Source organism: Rhizophagus irregularis, chromosome 13 (assembly GCF_026210795.1).
Source record: "Rhizophagus irregularis chromosome 13, complete sequence".
Classification (NCBI taxonomy): Eukaryota; Fungi; Glomeromycota; class Glomeromycetes; order Glomerales; family Glomeraceae; genus Rhizophagus; species Rhizophagus irregularis.
Genome location: NC_089441.1, coordinates 270,909 through 287,043, shown reverse-complemented (window position 1 = coordinate 287,043; position 16,135 = coordinate 270,909). Strand labels below are relative to the sequence as shown.

The window sequence follows — 16,135 nt, the reverse complement described above, 5'->3', positions numbered from 1 at the left end:
ATTTGTTTTGCAACACTGATAATTATTGCAAAATATATACCAAAATATTCTATTGCTCTAAAAAATAACAAAAATTTTATATCTAAAAATAAGCATGAAAAGGAAAGTAATGGAATTAAATTTGTTTCATTTGTTTGAAGCCAACGAATAGAAGTATAAATTGGGAGCACATATGCAATTACATCTATAATAATAATAAAATAAAATAAAATAATTAATAATATGATACTTTTTATTTATTAAAATGATTAAATAAAATATTATATATACCAAATAAGTTCCAAAAATCATGAGCCCATTTAATTGGATTATAAATAAATTGACGTACTTCAAAACTAAGATGAATAAATCCAAGTATGATTGAAGCAATTAGAAGTTGATTTTGAATTTCTTCATTGATATATTGTTGAGGAATTGTTGCAGCAGCCGTAAAACATCCAAGTAAAGCTATAAATCCAATCCAAATCACTGCATAATAATACTTTCCATAGGTATCCCATTTAAAATTAATTAATGCTTCTCCATTCCATGTTTTGTAAATATCTCTATTTATTGTTTTAACAAATGGACTAGATTTAGGTTTAATCAATTCCAAAAACCAATTATATTTTTGTGGATAGTTAACAAATTTAATATAAGGATTCATAAAAATAATTGTTGGTGTTGTAATTGTTGATCTTGGAAATATTTTATAATAAACATTAACAAAGTAACTAGGAATTAAATAAAAATAAGAAAGCATATCACTTACATAAATATTATTAATAAGATGGTATTTTAATAATATATAATATGTAGTAAAATAAATAGGTGAAAGGGGTAGAATTATTAAAAATTGAATAATATTTAGTACTATATATATCATGAATGTATATATATTCCTATCATGTAATTTTCTCATAAATATATTATATCTTGCCCACAAAATAGTTTGAGTTATATTAACCATTTGGGGATATTGAAAAGAACTTAGATGTAAATTGTTATTTTTATGTACTGTACTATAAAAGGGTGTATCTATAATCATTGTAGTTTCTAATGAATATCTTAAAATATATTCTGGATAATATTCATTCAATAATGACATTGTAGAAGTGATAATACTTAAAGACATATTATTGTTTCCTAAATCTTCTTTAAAATAATTAATACATTTTTTATAGATATCATCTATTAATTCCAAGTTATTTTCTTTAATTGCAAATTTTAATAATCCAACACCATACATTAAAAATGTTTCCTTATCATTAAGTGGTTTAGAAAGAGTATTATCTATTAGGTCCATTAATTCATCACCATATTTTTTATTCCTATCATCTTTACCAGGAACAATGTTTTGATATAGGTCCTCATTAATCTCAAAATACCAATTTTCAACAATTTCATCAGAATTATTAACATTATTTAATTCATTAGAATTTTTGATTAAAAAACTAATATTTAATTCCATTTTTTCCAAGTTAATCTTCCAAACATCTCCATCCAAAATTCCAAACGCGTATTTGCTCGTAGTTCGAATAGTATTAGGAAGATAAAAATGTTTTTTTGGTAAATGATCCATCATGGAATTCAAAAATCCTTTTCTTGGAATATTACTCAATAAAGAAAATAGTAAAGGACGTAATAAAGAATATAAAACAGGATGCTTTATAAGCATATGTAATTGGATAACTAAAAAAAAAAATATTATTATTAATTAAATGCAATAGTAGTTGTAAGATATAAATTTAAAGATATACAATACCATTATTTATATCAAAAGAAGCAATTGATACTTCTAATTCAATCGAATAAATAATTATTTTATCTATAACTCTTGTACAAATAAATTTCTCATCACTGGAAATTTTGACAAGCTCTGACTTCTATTATAAAATAGACAAATAGTAATTAATTACAAAATACTTCATATAACGAAATATTTGAATGATTAATATTTTATTACCATATATCTCATCTCTTTGTCATTACCAAATATCTTTATACTTTTTTCAGTAACAAGATTCCATTCATAAATGGAATTATTTGAATATAAATAAAGCTTATCATATTTTGATATGCTAATGAATTTAAAATTTCCTGATTTTTTATACATTCTTATGCAATTCCATTGATTACTTTTAGTTTGCGTTGAATAGATAAAAATTGTGCCACGACAATATAAAATAAGTTCATCTTTTAAATTAAAAGTACAATAATCATATGGATTACTGTCATCGTAAATGAGGTCACAATCTAGTTCAATTTTTTGACGATTATTCATCATGTCATATCGGTATATATCTAATAAAATATAATCGAATAGATATTAAATCACGCTAATTAATCTTTTAGTCTGCATAAATTTATAAAAATGCTTACCTATATACCAACTATAAGTATACGCAAATTTCTTATCATCGGAAATACATATTTGGTTTAATCTTTTATCAGAATTGACAGAAAATTCCGATTTAAGTTGACTCCCATCTACATTTTCGACATTCCAACAAATAAGTGATTTATCTCCTTCACTATAAGTAACGAGATATTTTCCTTTTGGTGATATTTCTATTTTCGTAATAGGTTTACCATTATGTCCATTATGTAGTTTTTCAATAATTTCACTATTATGAACGTCACTATCGACTTTATCGTGATAGGTTTCGTCGACTTTTATGAAAATTTCATCCATTTGATAATAAGGAATATATAAGTATATTTTCCTTTAATAATTAACGCTTTGAAAACGTCTATTATCATTTTATTTAAAATAATTTAAAGTAACACGTATTTTTTATCGTGTAGAAACTGTGTAATATTTGGCTTAATGGACGTATAAAAAAAAAACATGCATTTAATAAATTTGGTCATACGAAAAAAAAAATTATTTTTACCCCTTTTATAGACTTTCTATAGCCTATAGTATTTTTATTTTTTTTTCTTTTTTGGAAATCGATAATCAAAGATTTGATAAGATTAAACAATAAATTTATCAGAAATACATATTTTCCGATCCGTCTTATCTTATTGGGTACTTTGACAGAAAATTCTTTATTCTAACAAATGATTGAATGATCATTGTGTTACTGGATACTCTCTATATGGTTATCATTAATGAGTTGTTATCCGATTTTGATATTTGTTTGTTTATAACTGTGGATCATTTGTGTTTATGAAAATAACATTTTTTAACAAAAATTAAGGTTTAAATTGTATCATGACGATCATGCAGGAAAGAAATAGCGAAATAGGGAGTGCTAGTGGGAAAAATATTACAAAAATCAAAAATCACGATGAAAAATAACCGAGTAATGAGTCGCCGCAAGTACGTGATGTTTCACAACATACCATCCACGGGATCACTGATCACATAACGAAAAAAATAGAAAAAACTAACTTTATGGGCAGGATACTGTTAATATTACACAAGATACAACACTATTATCAATTTGTTACGACGAGATACATATCTTTATTTGACCACGGACTATGGTTAATGAATTTGGATGGTATTATGGTATGCTTATTTCCTGCGAGTTGGAACTTACAAGCAATTCTTTAACTATGCTGAAACAATTCTGGATAAAAAAAATTTCAAAATGCCGCTCATAATATTTCAAATAATATAAAGATGTGAATATATGGAACAATGGTAAAGGTTCAGAATTTTTATAAGTATAAGTGACAATTTTCAAGACGTAAATGGAAAAGAAGATTAATTGGATCTTTTTAAGCTGCACATTGCATAAATACCTTAATTATAATTGATGTGTATAGGTTATATTTGTTATTCTATTTAATAGAAGATCAATTTAGGGTTTTAAAAAAGCCATATCGAACGGATGTAATGTGATAAGTGAATCTGTACATTTTAAAAGGCCGAAAAAATTTATTTTTCAGATTATAGTTTCTGATTTTAAAATGCAAAAAAGAGTATTAAAAAATTCTTTTCAAGAACCAACCAAATATATATATATGTATATACATATTGAAAAATATAGATCATTAAATCGTCATTAACTCATTATATTTAGCCTATAAGATTTTATCTAAATACTTCCATTACATTCACTACTTTTACGAAAAAAATTTGGAATCTACATTCTTATAGAGTGAATGATGTTAAATATATAAACAAGTACCAATCTAATCGCTTTGCAATATTCTTATGGAATTAACTCGACAATAAATGTGACTTTAAAAGCTTTAAGTTATTTTAATAGGCTGAAAATAAATGGAAACTCGATAATAGAAGTAATTTTTACATAATGAAAGTATCCTAAATTCTAAAACTATCTTTCGATCGACTTTAATTTATTGACAACGTTAATTTTGAAAGCAAACGTTAGTTAATATACAAAAAATTTTCTAATTTCTACTCGAAAATAAATCTTTTTAGAACTAATTATGAATTACGTAGTAATAGCAATAACAATTTTTCCTTTATAGTTTACACCCATACGTTTTTAAACTCAATTATGATAAATCAAGACTAATTAAATTTTTCTTAGAATTTCAATATTTTTTCTAAGAAAATGTTCTTTAAACTGACTTCTTGTAAAAATATATAGGTTTATTTTCTAGGCCGTAATGTAAAAATTTTTGTTTATCTGAACTTGAATTAATCTGATATTGTATTAAATTATTTTCTTCTAATAAATTACGTTATTTAAAAATTTTTTATCTTATTTTATTTTATTTTTATTCGGTAATATGATGCTAATACTAAAATTAGAAAAAAAAAATATTTTAATTTACGAATCATCCAATGCAACTCTATAAAAAATTTTTATCCGAAAGTTTCCGTGGCTTTCGTAAAATTCCGTGAAAATGATACATACATGATACATTCACGGATATTCGTGTTAAAGAGATGAAAATTTCAATGATTTTAAGACTATAAATGATACATTCACGGAAAAAACATGGAAACGGATCAAACATTTTTACAGGGCAAGCGACGCAGAAATTTAAAAAAATATGTAAGATAAAATTATGCTTGTATTTAATCAGATGTATTGTAGTTTAACCCATAAGTATACTGTATATATTAACTAATTTCCCCTTACTTTTTACAACCGGTTTACAATAATATTGAGCTTAGAATAAAATAATTTACTGTAATATTTTCTTGAAAAATTATATAGACCTACTAATCTATGCTTCCCTTTATGCAAAAAGTACATTAAAATGAAATTGGTTTTGCAAAATTCTCAAAATAAGCTTTCTCATTTCCCCATTTTAAGATGGCCAAGGATTAAATACGGCCAATTTAAATAAACAATAACGTCATCAATTAATTCTATTTACACGTGATAATACCGATCATTTAATCACGTGCCCATTTATTTGTAACACCATTTTTTTTTCGTGAAAAAAAAAAATATATTTCGATCGATCTACTCTCCCTATCTTCAGTCAAGGAAAAGTAAAAGCAAACTCAAAAAGAATTGTCTAAAAAACCTGAATGTGTTTAAAATGTATATGGGTAAAGTATTCAATTATTGATAATTTTATTGTAAATATTTGATTATATCTTTATTGTTATAATAAAGATTATTATTAACTATTATTTAACTAATAAATGGTTATGTATTTTAGAAGAAGCGACCAATGGAAAATTATTAATAGCTGTAGTTGATCTGTCATGTCTTTTAATTTTGGTACTAATAAGTTAAATAAAGTTTGTTTTCATTAAAATAATTAGATAATAGGTTGGCGGGTTGCTTGATTAAGTAAGGTATAATGGATTCTATTATTATATTTACTTTGGTTAGAGATGGATTAGTTGTTGCATTTACTGATTCTATAATATATCGTAATACTGGTAGGTACCAAGTTGTCTTTGAGTGTGCTATATTTTTGAATTATTTTTAACGTAAAAAATTACTTTAAAAATAGAAGCTCGTCAACTCATTGCTGAAACTAAAAGCTAGGAACCATCGAAACCTAGTTAATTGGATATACAGTAAATGCATCTGAAACAATATTCAAGCAAAAAGTATTGGATCATATCAAAGAAGGTCGCTTTAATACGTGTATGTACTGTACATATTAGGATAAATAAATTATAAAACCGCTTATATTTATAATCAGTGATTTTCATATTACTTAGGTCACAAGGAGAATATAAAAAATATATACCAGCCACTATATAGAAAGAGCGTTGTGATCGATTCAATGATGGAGTTATTATTCCGGTACGAATATCAGATCAGTAATTAAGTTTTATTATCGCGTTTGGAATAATAATGTCAAAAACAATAGGCAAGTAAGTGGCATTGTTTTATTAACACTTGTGAAACGTACAAAGCTTTCTTTACTTTCTTCATGATTTTTCATTAAGAAAATTTACAGAATTTTTATAATTGCTTTCAAGCTTGTATTTTATTCATTCAATTGAAATTTTCTCAAATGATTAAAATTATTTTAAAATATTATTTAGAAAATCTTTTAAAAAATTCTCCAGTATAATAAGCTAATAAAAAACAGATTACGGAAATAAGTAACATGATCACTGATGGCTATTTTATTTGATCATTATTTATATAAAAATATCGAAAATTCTACATAGTATAAATTATAAATCCATAAATAATAAATATATATGAAAACAATGAATTCGTACTGGGGTTCGATAAACTAGACTACCGTTTTGAAGTCTTATGGAATAAAATTATGATAAACAATGTAGAACATGAATAATTACTGTATCATAGGATTCTTTTATCTCGATAAAATTAATACAATTGAGATTTTTTTAATCAGAAATTATTTAATATTTGCTATTAATTTTTACGAATTTTTCGTTAAAAGTTATTTATGATCTATAAAAAAAAAAATTTTTTTCTTTCCAATGGTTTGTTACTTCACCAAAATTATACGATCAAATTTTAATTTTTCACAAAAAAATGAAAATTCAATCTATTCACTTAATATGTTTGGAAAGTATATGATTTTTTATTAGTGTTCAAATAGGACCTATACAGGAGTAGGGTACACAGATGCGTCGCCATCATAGTGGAGTTAGACGGAGTAACGTTCATAGTTGGGGCATTTGCAATCCCATTTTAACAAACAGAATAATTTGTAAACAAGAAATCAAATACTATTTTTGGAATTTTTAACAATATATTAATAGTTTATAGTACGGTATTGTATGTATGAAGAACGACTTAAGCTTTTATTATGAAGTATACAGTACAGGCAAAAATACACAGATTAATTTGCAATATCACAACGAAAAATCCAATAACTCATTTCTAAATATTTTTTCCTGATTAAGCTAGATTATGACATATAGGTTACGGTAAGATGAAAAATCTTAGACATTATATGATCTTTGAGACGCTCATGACGAACGAGAAAATTGAAATGGACGCATTATAAAAATTTTGACTATCTGATCAAATTACTTATTTTATTTTTCCAAAATAAGTTTATTTATTAGTAAATTATTACTATTGCTTTAAAAACATTTTATTACCATTAATTTACAATTTATGGAGTTTATTGATATACAGCTAAATATTATAAATTTTTTTTTTTCTAAAAAAAAAATAATAATTTCAAAGAATGATATAATTAAATGTAACTGCCAGAGATTTTTTGTATTAACTGATTTAGGACTTAAAGATATTCCAACTAAAACTATGCTTGATTGTATATGATAACAATTTTAACATATTCTTATTATATAGTTTATTTTATCATGAGATACATCTTGTGTTACTCTGGAAGAAGTGGAGGAAAAAACAAACACTTTATGAAATTTAGGAAATATGGCAAAAACCTGAAATGATACTACAATTCATTAACTTTTAAAAAATAATGAGTAAGGAAATAAGTATTAAAAATATTTGAAAAAAATAATAATAATTTTGTAATAAAAAATTATGGGTGATTTTTTTAAAAAATAATAATTTTAAAATAAGATAATCAAATGTAACATAATGATCTAAAAAAAAATCATATCACTAAAATTAATTGGTATATAATATAAGGTTAAAGTAAAAAAAGTTAAAAATAAGTAAATAATTATTATTACGTTATCCGTTTTATCTATTCAAATGCTCTAACAATAACCTTTAAACACTATTACATTTTTTATTCTCACATATTATTTTATGAAAAAATACAATAAAAAATTTTGCTTTCAAACTTTTTAACTAGTATTTTCTCGCATTTTTTTAATACTTAATATCAATCATGAAAAAATATCACATGTATTACGCAAATAGAAAAAATGGTTACTAAATAACATGCAAATTTCTTTGAATTTGAAAGATCTTCCTTATCTTCCTGCTTAAAGATCTTTCCCGTACTTATTTTCCTATTGAAAGCAATCACTATATTCCGTGCTTTTAATTTCATGTTTTTGTATAATACGCAAGGATAAAGATAAAGCCGAATGATATGTAGATTTTCTCTCGCCGTTCTCGCCGTAATTTTATGTCCAATCTTAAACAAAAATTTTATGAAGCGAATGTTACCAAAGGTATTGGAAACGAGTGTTCCAGAATTTTTTTTAAGGCTGTTGTATCGCGAATAAATTGAAATAATTTGTAATAAGATTAGAGAACGTTCGATAATTCTGTAATTTAATAGCATTGTTTATTAATATTTATTGATTTTTTTTTTTTGGAAAATAAATTTTATTGAATATTCGAATCTAAACTTTAGCTACTACCCATCGAAATGTTAATTTTTTTTCTTATTATAATAGAACAACATTAAAAAATTTGAATAAATAAATAGTATACTAATTTATTAAATCAATATAGTATGGTATTTATATATTTAATAATTTGAATAAATTTATTAAAATTATTTAAATTACAAACTAAGAATTTTGTACTCTAGTCTTAGTGTTTAAATAATCAATGATAAATAAATAATAAATGATAATACTTTAACATATAAAAAAAAAATATTGTTAATTTGATTTATCAAAAAACAATTTAAAATCCATCTAAAGATAAAAAATTGATTAATTATTTGCAATTTATTTTTTCTACTTTATTTTAAGAGCTTACCATCAGGAATTTCCAGTTCATCTTGTTCTTTTGAATGAAAGTTTGGATTATTATATACTTCGTCATCATCTGTAATAGATAAGTATATAGAATTAAAATGGTATTAAAATTGTTTTTATTACGTGAAATTTTCACCTACCATCGACATATTTTTGAGTTTTTTCTTTTTCGTCATCTAAATTTTAAATAAAAGTCGCGTCTAATAAATTAAATTGATATAGTAACTTCATTTGCATTTGTTAGTAATTTACTTACTATTTGAATTTATTTGCAACTTTTTAAATTCTTCGGGTAATTTTTCACTATCATCTAAAATTAAGATATAAATTTAATATATAAATCAATCTCGATTTGACAATAATTAAAATATATTACCTCTAAAAATAGTAATTACTTTTGATGATTTGCTGCTATTCCGCTCATTTGATTTATTAAAGTCGTTAACTAAAATAAAAATTAATTATTAAACATCATTATATGATAATTAAACGCTATAATGTTGTTAAATACTTACAATCGTTAGGAATGTTAAAATCATACAATTTACTATGAAACACTATTAGCAGTAAAATAAAGTATTTAAAACTAAATTATTATAGTAATAAAAAAATGGTAGAAATTATTATTTATACGGTTATACCTTCTTGTTCTTCTATTATAATAAAAAGATAACATTAATAATGTATTTTAAAATAAATATATTCATTGATAAAATATTATACACTTATACCTTCTGTTGCATTTCTTGGTTCAGGTAGATTTCCAAAGTTGTGAATTTTACTTGTAAATAATCTGCTACTCGTATAATTTTCTTCTACCTTATTCATTTCTAAATTATCCATTTCTGATTTGAATAATTCATCTGACATATTTTGATAATATAAATTAATTTTTTGTATTTTTTTCCAAAATGTATTATAATCAGGTCTTTTTAATGGATCAGCATCCCAACATTCTTTCATTAAATTTTTATATTCCAATGGAGTTCCTGGCACAATTTTTGGCCTTATACCGTTAATAATATTCATTACAATATCATTTTCATGTTCATAATTTATAAATGGTGTTTGTCCAGATGAAATTTCCCACATAAGAATTGCAATACTATAAATATCAGATGCAAAAGTATATTCTCTTCCAACAATAACTTCGGGTGCTATGTAAGGAAGATTTCCATATATACTTGTTGAACATTTATCAGCAGGTCCACAAAATCCAAGGTCACTAATATACCAATGATCATTTAACTGTGAATATAATATATTTCCGGAATGTAAATCTCTATGTATAGCTTTCTCTTTATGAATATAATAAAGTGAACGAGTTATTACATTAATGATTTTCATTCTATCTTTCCATGTAAGTTGATTATGATTTTGTTGTAAATATTTTCTTAAATCTATATCCATTTTTATCATTACAAGCATATAATTTCCATTTGATGGATTTTGCGTTAAACCAAAACATCGAACAACATTTGGCCATTTATTACTTATAGTTAAATGCGATCTAGCCTAAAAGACAATAATTTGTAAAATACTAGTGCTAATACAAAAATTACAACAATTTTATAAAATATGGAATACAATAATACAAACCTCTTCAAACCAACTTTGATTTGCACTTTCAACATTTTCTAATTTTTTTAATATTGCGTCGCAATTTCCAAATCTTGTTAATTGTTTTTTTTCAGAATCCCATTCTTCATAAACTCCATTAATCCAGTCTGCTGTATAGATTTCAGAAAATCCACCTTTTGTTAAATATTTAATATTTTCTAAATTACTATATGGGATCCATTCAACTATTTTACTCGGCATAAGTGATTCCATTTGACATTTCTGTATTAAATTATCAATATCATCATTTCCAGATGTCCAATTTGAAAAATCTTCTTTTAAATAATTTCGAACACAATATTCACAATATAATGTGGCTAAACATTCTTGCTTACAATTTTCACAAATTCTTTTTGTACCATCATTAAACATAACTTTATTTCGATCATAACTTTTAGTCATCCATCTTATTGCATAAGTTTTTTCATCATTTGTAAGAATTTTATCAGCAAGGACTGTTTGTTTTTGAAATTCAAATTGTTTGTGTATATCATTGTAAATTTTAGTATCTGTTAATGATGTTGCTCTATTAACTGTTGCGCCAATTAATTCATATCGAAGAGTGGACATAATGTAATCAATAAGAAAGAGAGAATGAATGAATTATTTTAAGTTTAGTAAAATGCAAATTTGTTGATCAAAATTTCATGTTGTCCCACATAAATTTTGTGACCTTGAGGCGTAATATTTTACGCCTCATAACCAAAAAAAGAAAAATATTACTACCATTTGTATGATCAATAATTTTATTTTTTTTTTCAGTGAATATAAATTGCGTTTAACAAATTGATTGTCATACTTAATGAAGATAAACAAAAATCAATGATTATGACTATTTTTTTGTAGTATCTTACTTAAAAAAATCAAGTCATGGGTTTTCATGTTACACAATCCAAATTATTTATATAAAGACTTATTCTAAATTCTAAACGTCAGACATATTTTTTTTGTTATATAAATGAAGTTTAAAAAAATTTACAAAAATAAAATAACAGATATGATAAAAAAAAATACGAAATATATTAAATTATATTCCAAAAATTGTACTTGGTTTTTTATGTTGTATTATTTTCATTTCTATTATTAAATTAAATCATATTACAATAAATTTAGTAATAAAAGAAAAAAAAAATTCTTTTTACATAGCGTTTAATTTTACTATAATAGGACTGAAGAATATATATATAATATTAGGACCTAATTTTGTAATAAATAGACTTACTATATAATTTTCCAGTAAGTCAAATTAAAAGTGATTTATTGTAAGACTTTTTAATATTCATCTAAAATCTTTTTATTTAATAAAATTCATTTTTTAAAAAATCTTTTTTTAACGAGAAATTTTTTTATAAAGTCTATGGAAATTGTTTAATAAAATCCATTTGAATTTTTAGATATAGATTTTTGTTTGAGAAAACTAATGTGAGAGATTTTTTGAGAAATTTCTGCATCAAGTAATTGATGCATTCAGAAAAATTTACAAAATTAATTTTTTGTTGAAAAAAGGTATTTAATTGAAAAATCTTAAATATTAAATAATTTTTGGTAAAATAGAAATCGACGGAATATGTATAGTTTATGAATCATAAAAATGGAGTTGAAAATTTTTCATGTCAAAAAATTTTAGGACGGAACGTCCATCCGGAATGGTACTCACCACTTAATTATGTGTCCTTTCCTTTGGTCATATCGATTCAAAATCTATGGACATGATGTTGACTATTTTGTATTCTTGATGTCATATAACAAACATTACACTTCGAAGCGGTGTTACGATCCCGTTCATCAGCCGTCACTTGGATAGTTTTAGAGATTGGTATTGTAAGATCTACGCCCGTGATAAATCACGTAGTCTTAACATAAAGATACTTTATTAATAAAATAAAATTACAAGAGGTTAATATGACAATGCTCATAAGATAATTTCTAAAGTATAACCATAATTTCTAATAAATTCTAATAATAGATCCTCTTTCCAAATTTTGTCCTTTTTTATAATTTCTGTCGATCATTATTTTTCACTAAAATATTTTCTAAGTTCATAAAATTATTTCATTTTTAAACTTTTCAATTTTGATTTTTCCACTTTTTGACTTACAAATCTTTTTCCTCACAAAATATCCTTTCAAAAATGTCGTTTTTCACTTTTCGTAAATATTAATTTTCCAAAATTTTCAATTTTCGATCTTCAAATCCTTTTCTTATTATAGAAATATCTCGATTCTAGTTCCCCAATTCTAAATCTAAAAATAAAAGTGAACACAAAAATCGTTACAGATGTTACACTTGTAACATTACACAATTATAATACTAAAAATTTTATACTAATAATTCACTAGGTTCATGGGCTCACGGCATTACAGTAATGCCGGGATCATATTAATTATAAACCACAGCAATTTATTTATTGTAGGTACATAACCTACGAATTTTGAAATGTTTTAAAGTGAAATACGTATAAAAACCTCCTGGGTCATGAGGTTAAATTGATTATATACAAAGTTTAGTGTTGTATATCATTTTAATAATTAAGGGAATAATGGATTTTATTGGTTAACAAAATGGAAATGATGATATAATATTTATCAACTGCGGGATACTTTTATGACGATTGTCAATTTTTTAATGAAGATTATAATTTATCTTATTGGTTATTGTTAATTTAATGATCATAATTTTGGAAGGAATTACGTATGTTGATCACAAATTGATGAAATAATCACGTGGAAAGATGACGATAATGAGTTAGAGAAGAGGACATATAAGTATATAACATGAAGTTTGACCATTTTGGACATAATCTTCGACCTTAAATTTTGGACCTTAAATTATTATATTTTGCACATTCCCTAATATTCGATTCTTTTATACTATTTTCTTATGATGAAAAAGTACATTTCTTAATAATTTATGAATTCTATTTGGTAATTTAACCTAAGTTACTCTTGTGGTTTCACCGGGGCAACAAGTTATTTTATTGATTTTATTCGTGAATTTCATTTTATTTTCATATTTTGGGATGGGAATTTTGGGAATTCGATGAATTTTATAATATTTTATTGATGAAATAATGTTTGAAAATGGGTTTTGGTGAATTTTTATTAAGGGAATAATCTTATTTTTGAAAAACGGAAGGGGAATTATCGTTTTTCAACATTTAATTTTTCTTTGATGAATTTATGATTTTATATTATTTTTAGTTTATTATTTTATTATTTTTATCATGTTTTATTTTATTTTTAGATAATTTATATTTAGGTTGATACTATTATGTATTTCCCCAATAGTGGGAAGATAATCGAGAAAATTAATATTTTATTATATTTAATAAAGGAATATTCACGTAAGACCATCGACCCCAGTCTTACAGCGTCGAAGCGGTGCTACGTTCCGTTCATCCGTCACTTGGATAATCTTTATTCTTTAGTGTATTATTTCAATAAGCAGGAAATTAGCCCTTATTAAGAATAAAAATTTATGCAAGTTGTACAATGGTATTACTTTGTTAATAATTTTTATGAACCAGTTGCACGCATTAGCAATATATCTTACAGTTCCTGTTGCTGCGCCACACAAGAAAGCGAAGAAGAAGCAAGTCTTTGGAAGCGACTTCTTGCAGTATACTTCACCAGTGTTTTATTGCCTGAAGTACTGAATAGTCTATGGCCAATAGGCTTCGTAACTTACTTGCAAAAGGAACCTATACTTTGGAGACATTGTGATAATTATAGAGAAAAAAATTTCTTATCGGGTATTGCATTGGTCACTTTTTATATGAAAGTAATTAAAAAAAAAGGAAAGTAATATTTTTTCATATACTTTTTTTGTAATAGCAATAAATACATAATGAAGTCATGATTTATGCGAAAGTATATTTTTTATATGAAAAAATAATTTTTACTTTTACGCGTTAATGTCGCATAGCTTTGAGACTATTATATAATTTAAATCAGGAATTTCACATTTTGTAATTTTTATTATTTAAAAAAAAAGTTTCTTAATTAAACACATACAACTTATTCAAATTTAAATATGCAAATAATTTTTATATTACGATCGTTTTTGTTAAACAAAGTTAATTATAATTACCGAAAACAACTTCATTAATAATAAACAAAATTTCTCACGAAATGATCCCATTAGAATTTATCAAATTGTTCATTATCACGATATCTTCAAAGGTATTATATGGTATTATACGTAGAAACTTGGAAACCATCTGTTTTAAACTTAAAAATTTTTATTTAGCTTTTCTAAATTCCCATTTAATTAAATTTTTATTTTCACTTGGACCATTTCATTTTAGGATAACTTAATAATGGAAAATATAGCGGGCTTTCCAATTTTATCATATGAATTTTGCCGATCATTTCAATTTTATCACACGATATAAGTACCGTTGTGAGATTTTGTTTTTTGAAAAATTCTATATATTAAAATATTCCTGTCTAGTTGGTAATTTGAACATAATTATTTTTATTAAATCTATTTGTTATTGATCAACTTTTATATGTAATAACTTTTGATTTAACGATTTTATACATTGCAAAAGTCTTGGCGGATTAAAATTTCACATAATAAATATTATTCAAACTTAAGAATTATATTTGATTTAATTTTAAATAATGGAACATATTAAAGTCCCTCATTTTACTTCAAATTTTAATAAAATTTTAGAAACAGATATATCAAATTGTTGTTTGTTAATTTGGAATGGAAAATTATTATGATCCTACAATCATTTGAAAGCGGAGAATGAAAGCTATCCAGTAATTAAAAATTGCATTAGTTGAATTACTGGTTGAAGATTAATTTCGTCTAATACATAAATTTTCTATTTTTTAGCATGATCATTAATATCTCCGCATGACATGATCTTTTAAAATAAAACTAAATTATTTGTTTAATATATATGCATATTAAAAAAAAGAACACTATATCGTCCAATTTATTTTCGATGAGTCATACAGATCGGCAGAATTCTGGTCAATAATAATTCTGGCCAGAATTATGCCGATCATTAATCGACTAATTGGTTTAAAAATTTTACCGCAATAATACTGTAATTGATTGATTTTTTAAAATCATTTTCGAAAAAACTTTAATATTATGAAAATACTTATTATTTTATATTACGTCAATCTTAAATGTATTTGAACAATTAAATGTATTAGAATCTGTTCAATTTCATCTTTTGATACTCATTTTACTCGATAAATTATTATTTAACTAAACCAATTAAGGCGATTTTGGCCAGAATTACAAAAATCCGGGTAATTAAAATTTTTATTCAAGATCTGATTATTTAGAGAATTTTAAATATGGATTTGGTTATAATAATCTATTATTAATTAAATCAACAATTTCTTCAATTATTATATATAAAATATTGTAAAAAATATCAATTTTTTTTTTGATTTTTATGACAAACTATTTATCCAGTGTTCAATTTAATTGAAAAAATCTTAATCATTTTTCTGCCAATTTTCCTACATTTTT

At 24.0% G+C, this 16,135-nt stretch overlaps 2 protein-coding genes across 2 annotated transcripts; both read right to left on the bottom strand.

Moving 5' to 3' along the window:
- Positions 1–701: 701 nt before the first annotated feature.
- Positions 702–2,674, bottom strand: OCT59_004706 (uncharacterized protein; the record flags this gene model as incomplete). Its single annotated transcript, XM_066137873.1, has 5 exons — positions 702–713; positions 947–1,671; positions 1,745–1,865; positions 1,946–2,283; positions 2,362–2,674. The coding sequence occupies 5 exons, from the start codon at positions 2,672–2,674 to the stop codon at positions 702–704; spliced, it is 1,509 nt and encodes a 502-aa protein (XP_065997071.1).
- A 6,099-nt stretch (positions 2,675–8,773) lies between these two features.
- Positions 8,774–9,844, bottom strand: OCT59_004705 (uncharacterized protein; the record flags this gene model as incomplete). Its single annotated transcript, XM_066137872.1, has 8 exons — positions 8,774–8,953; positions 9,018–9,086; positions 9,157–9,192; positions 9,273–9,326; positions 9,393–9,461; positions 9,532–9,573; positions 9,658–9,669; positions 9,748–9,844. The coding sequence occupies 8 exons, from the start codon at positions 9,842–9,844 to the stop codon at positions 8,943–8,945; spliced, it is 390 nt and encodes a 129-aa protein (XP_065997070.1). The 3' UTR covers positions 8,774–8,942.
- Between the last annotated feature and the right edge of the window lie 6,291 nt (positions 9,845–16,135).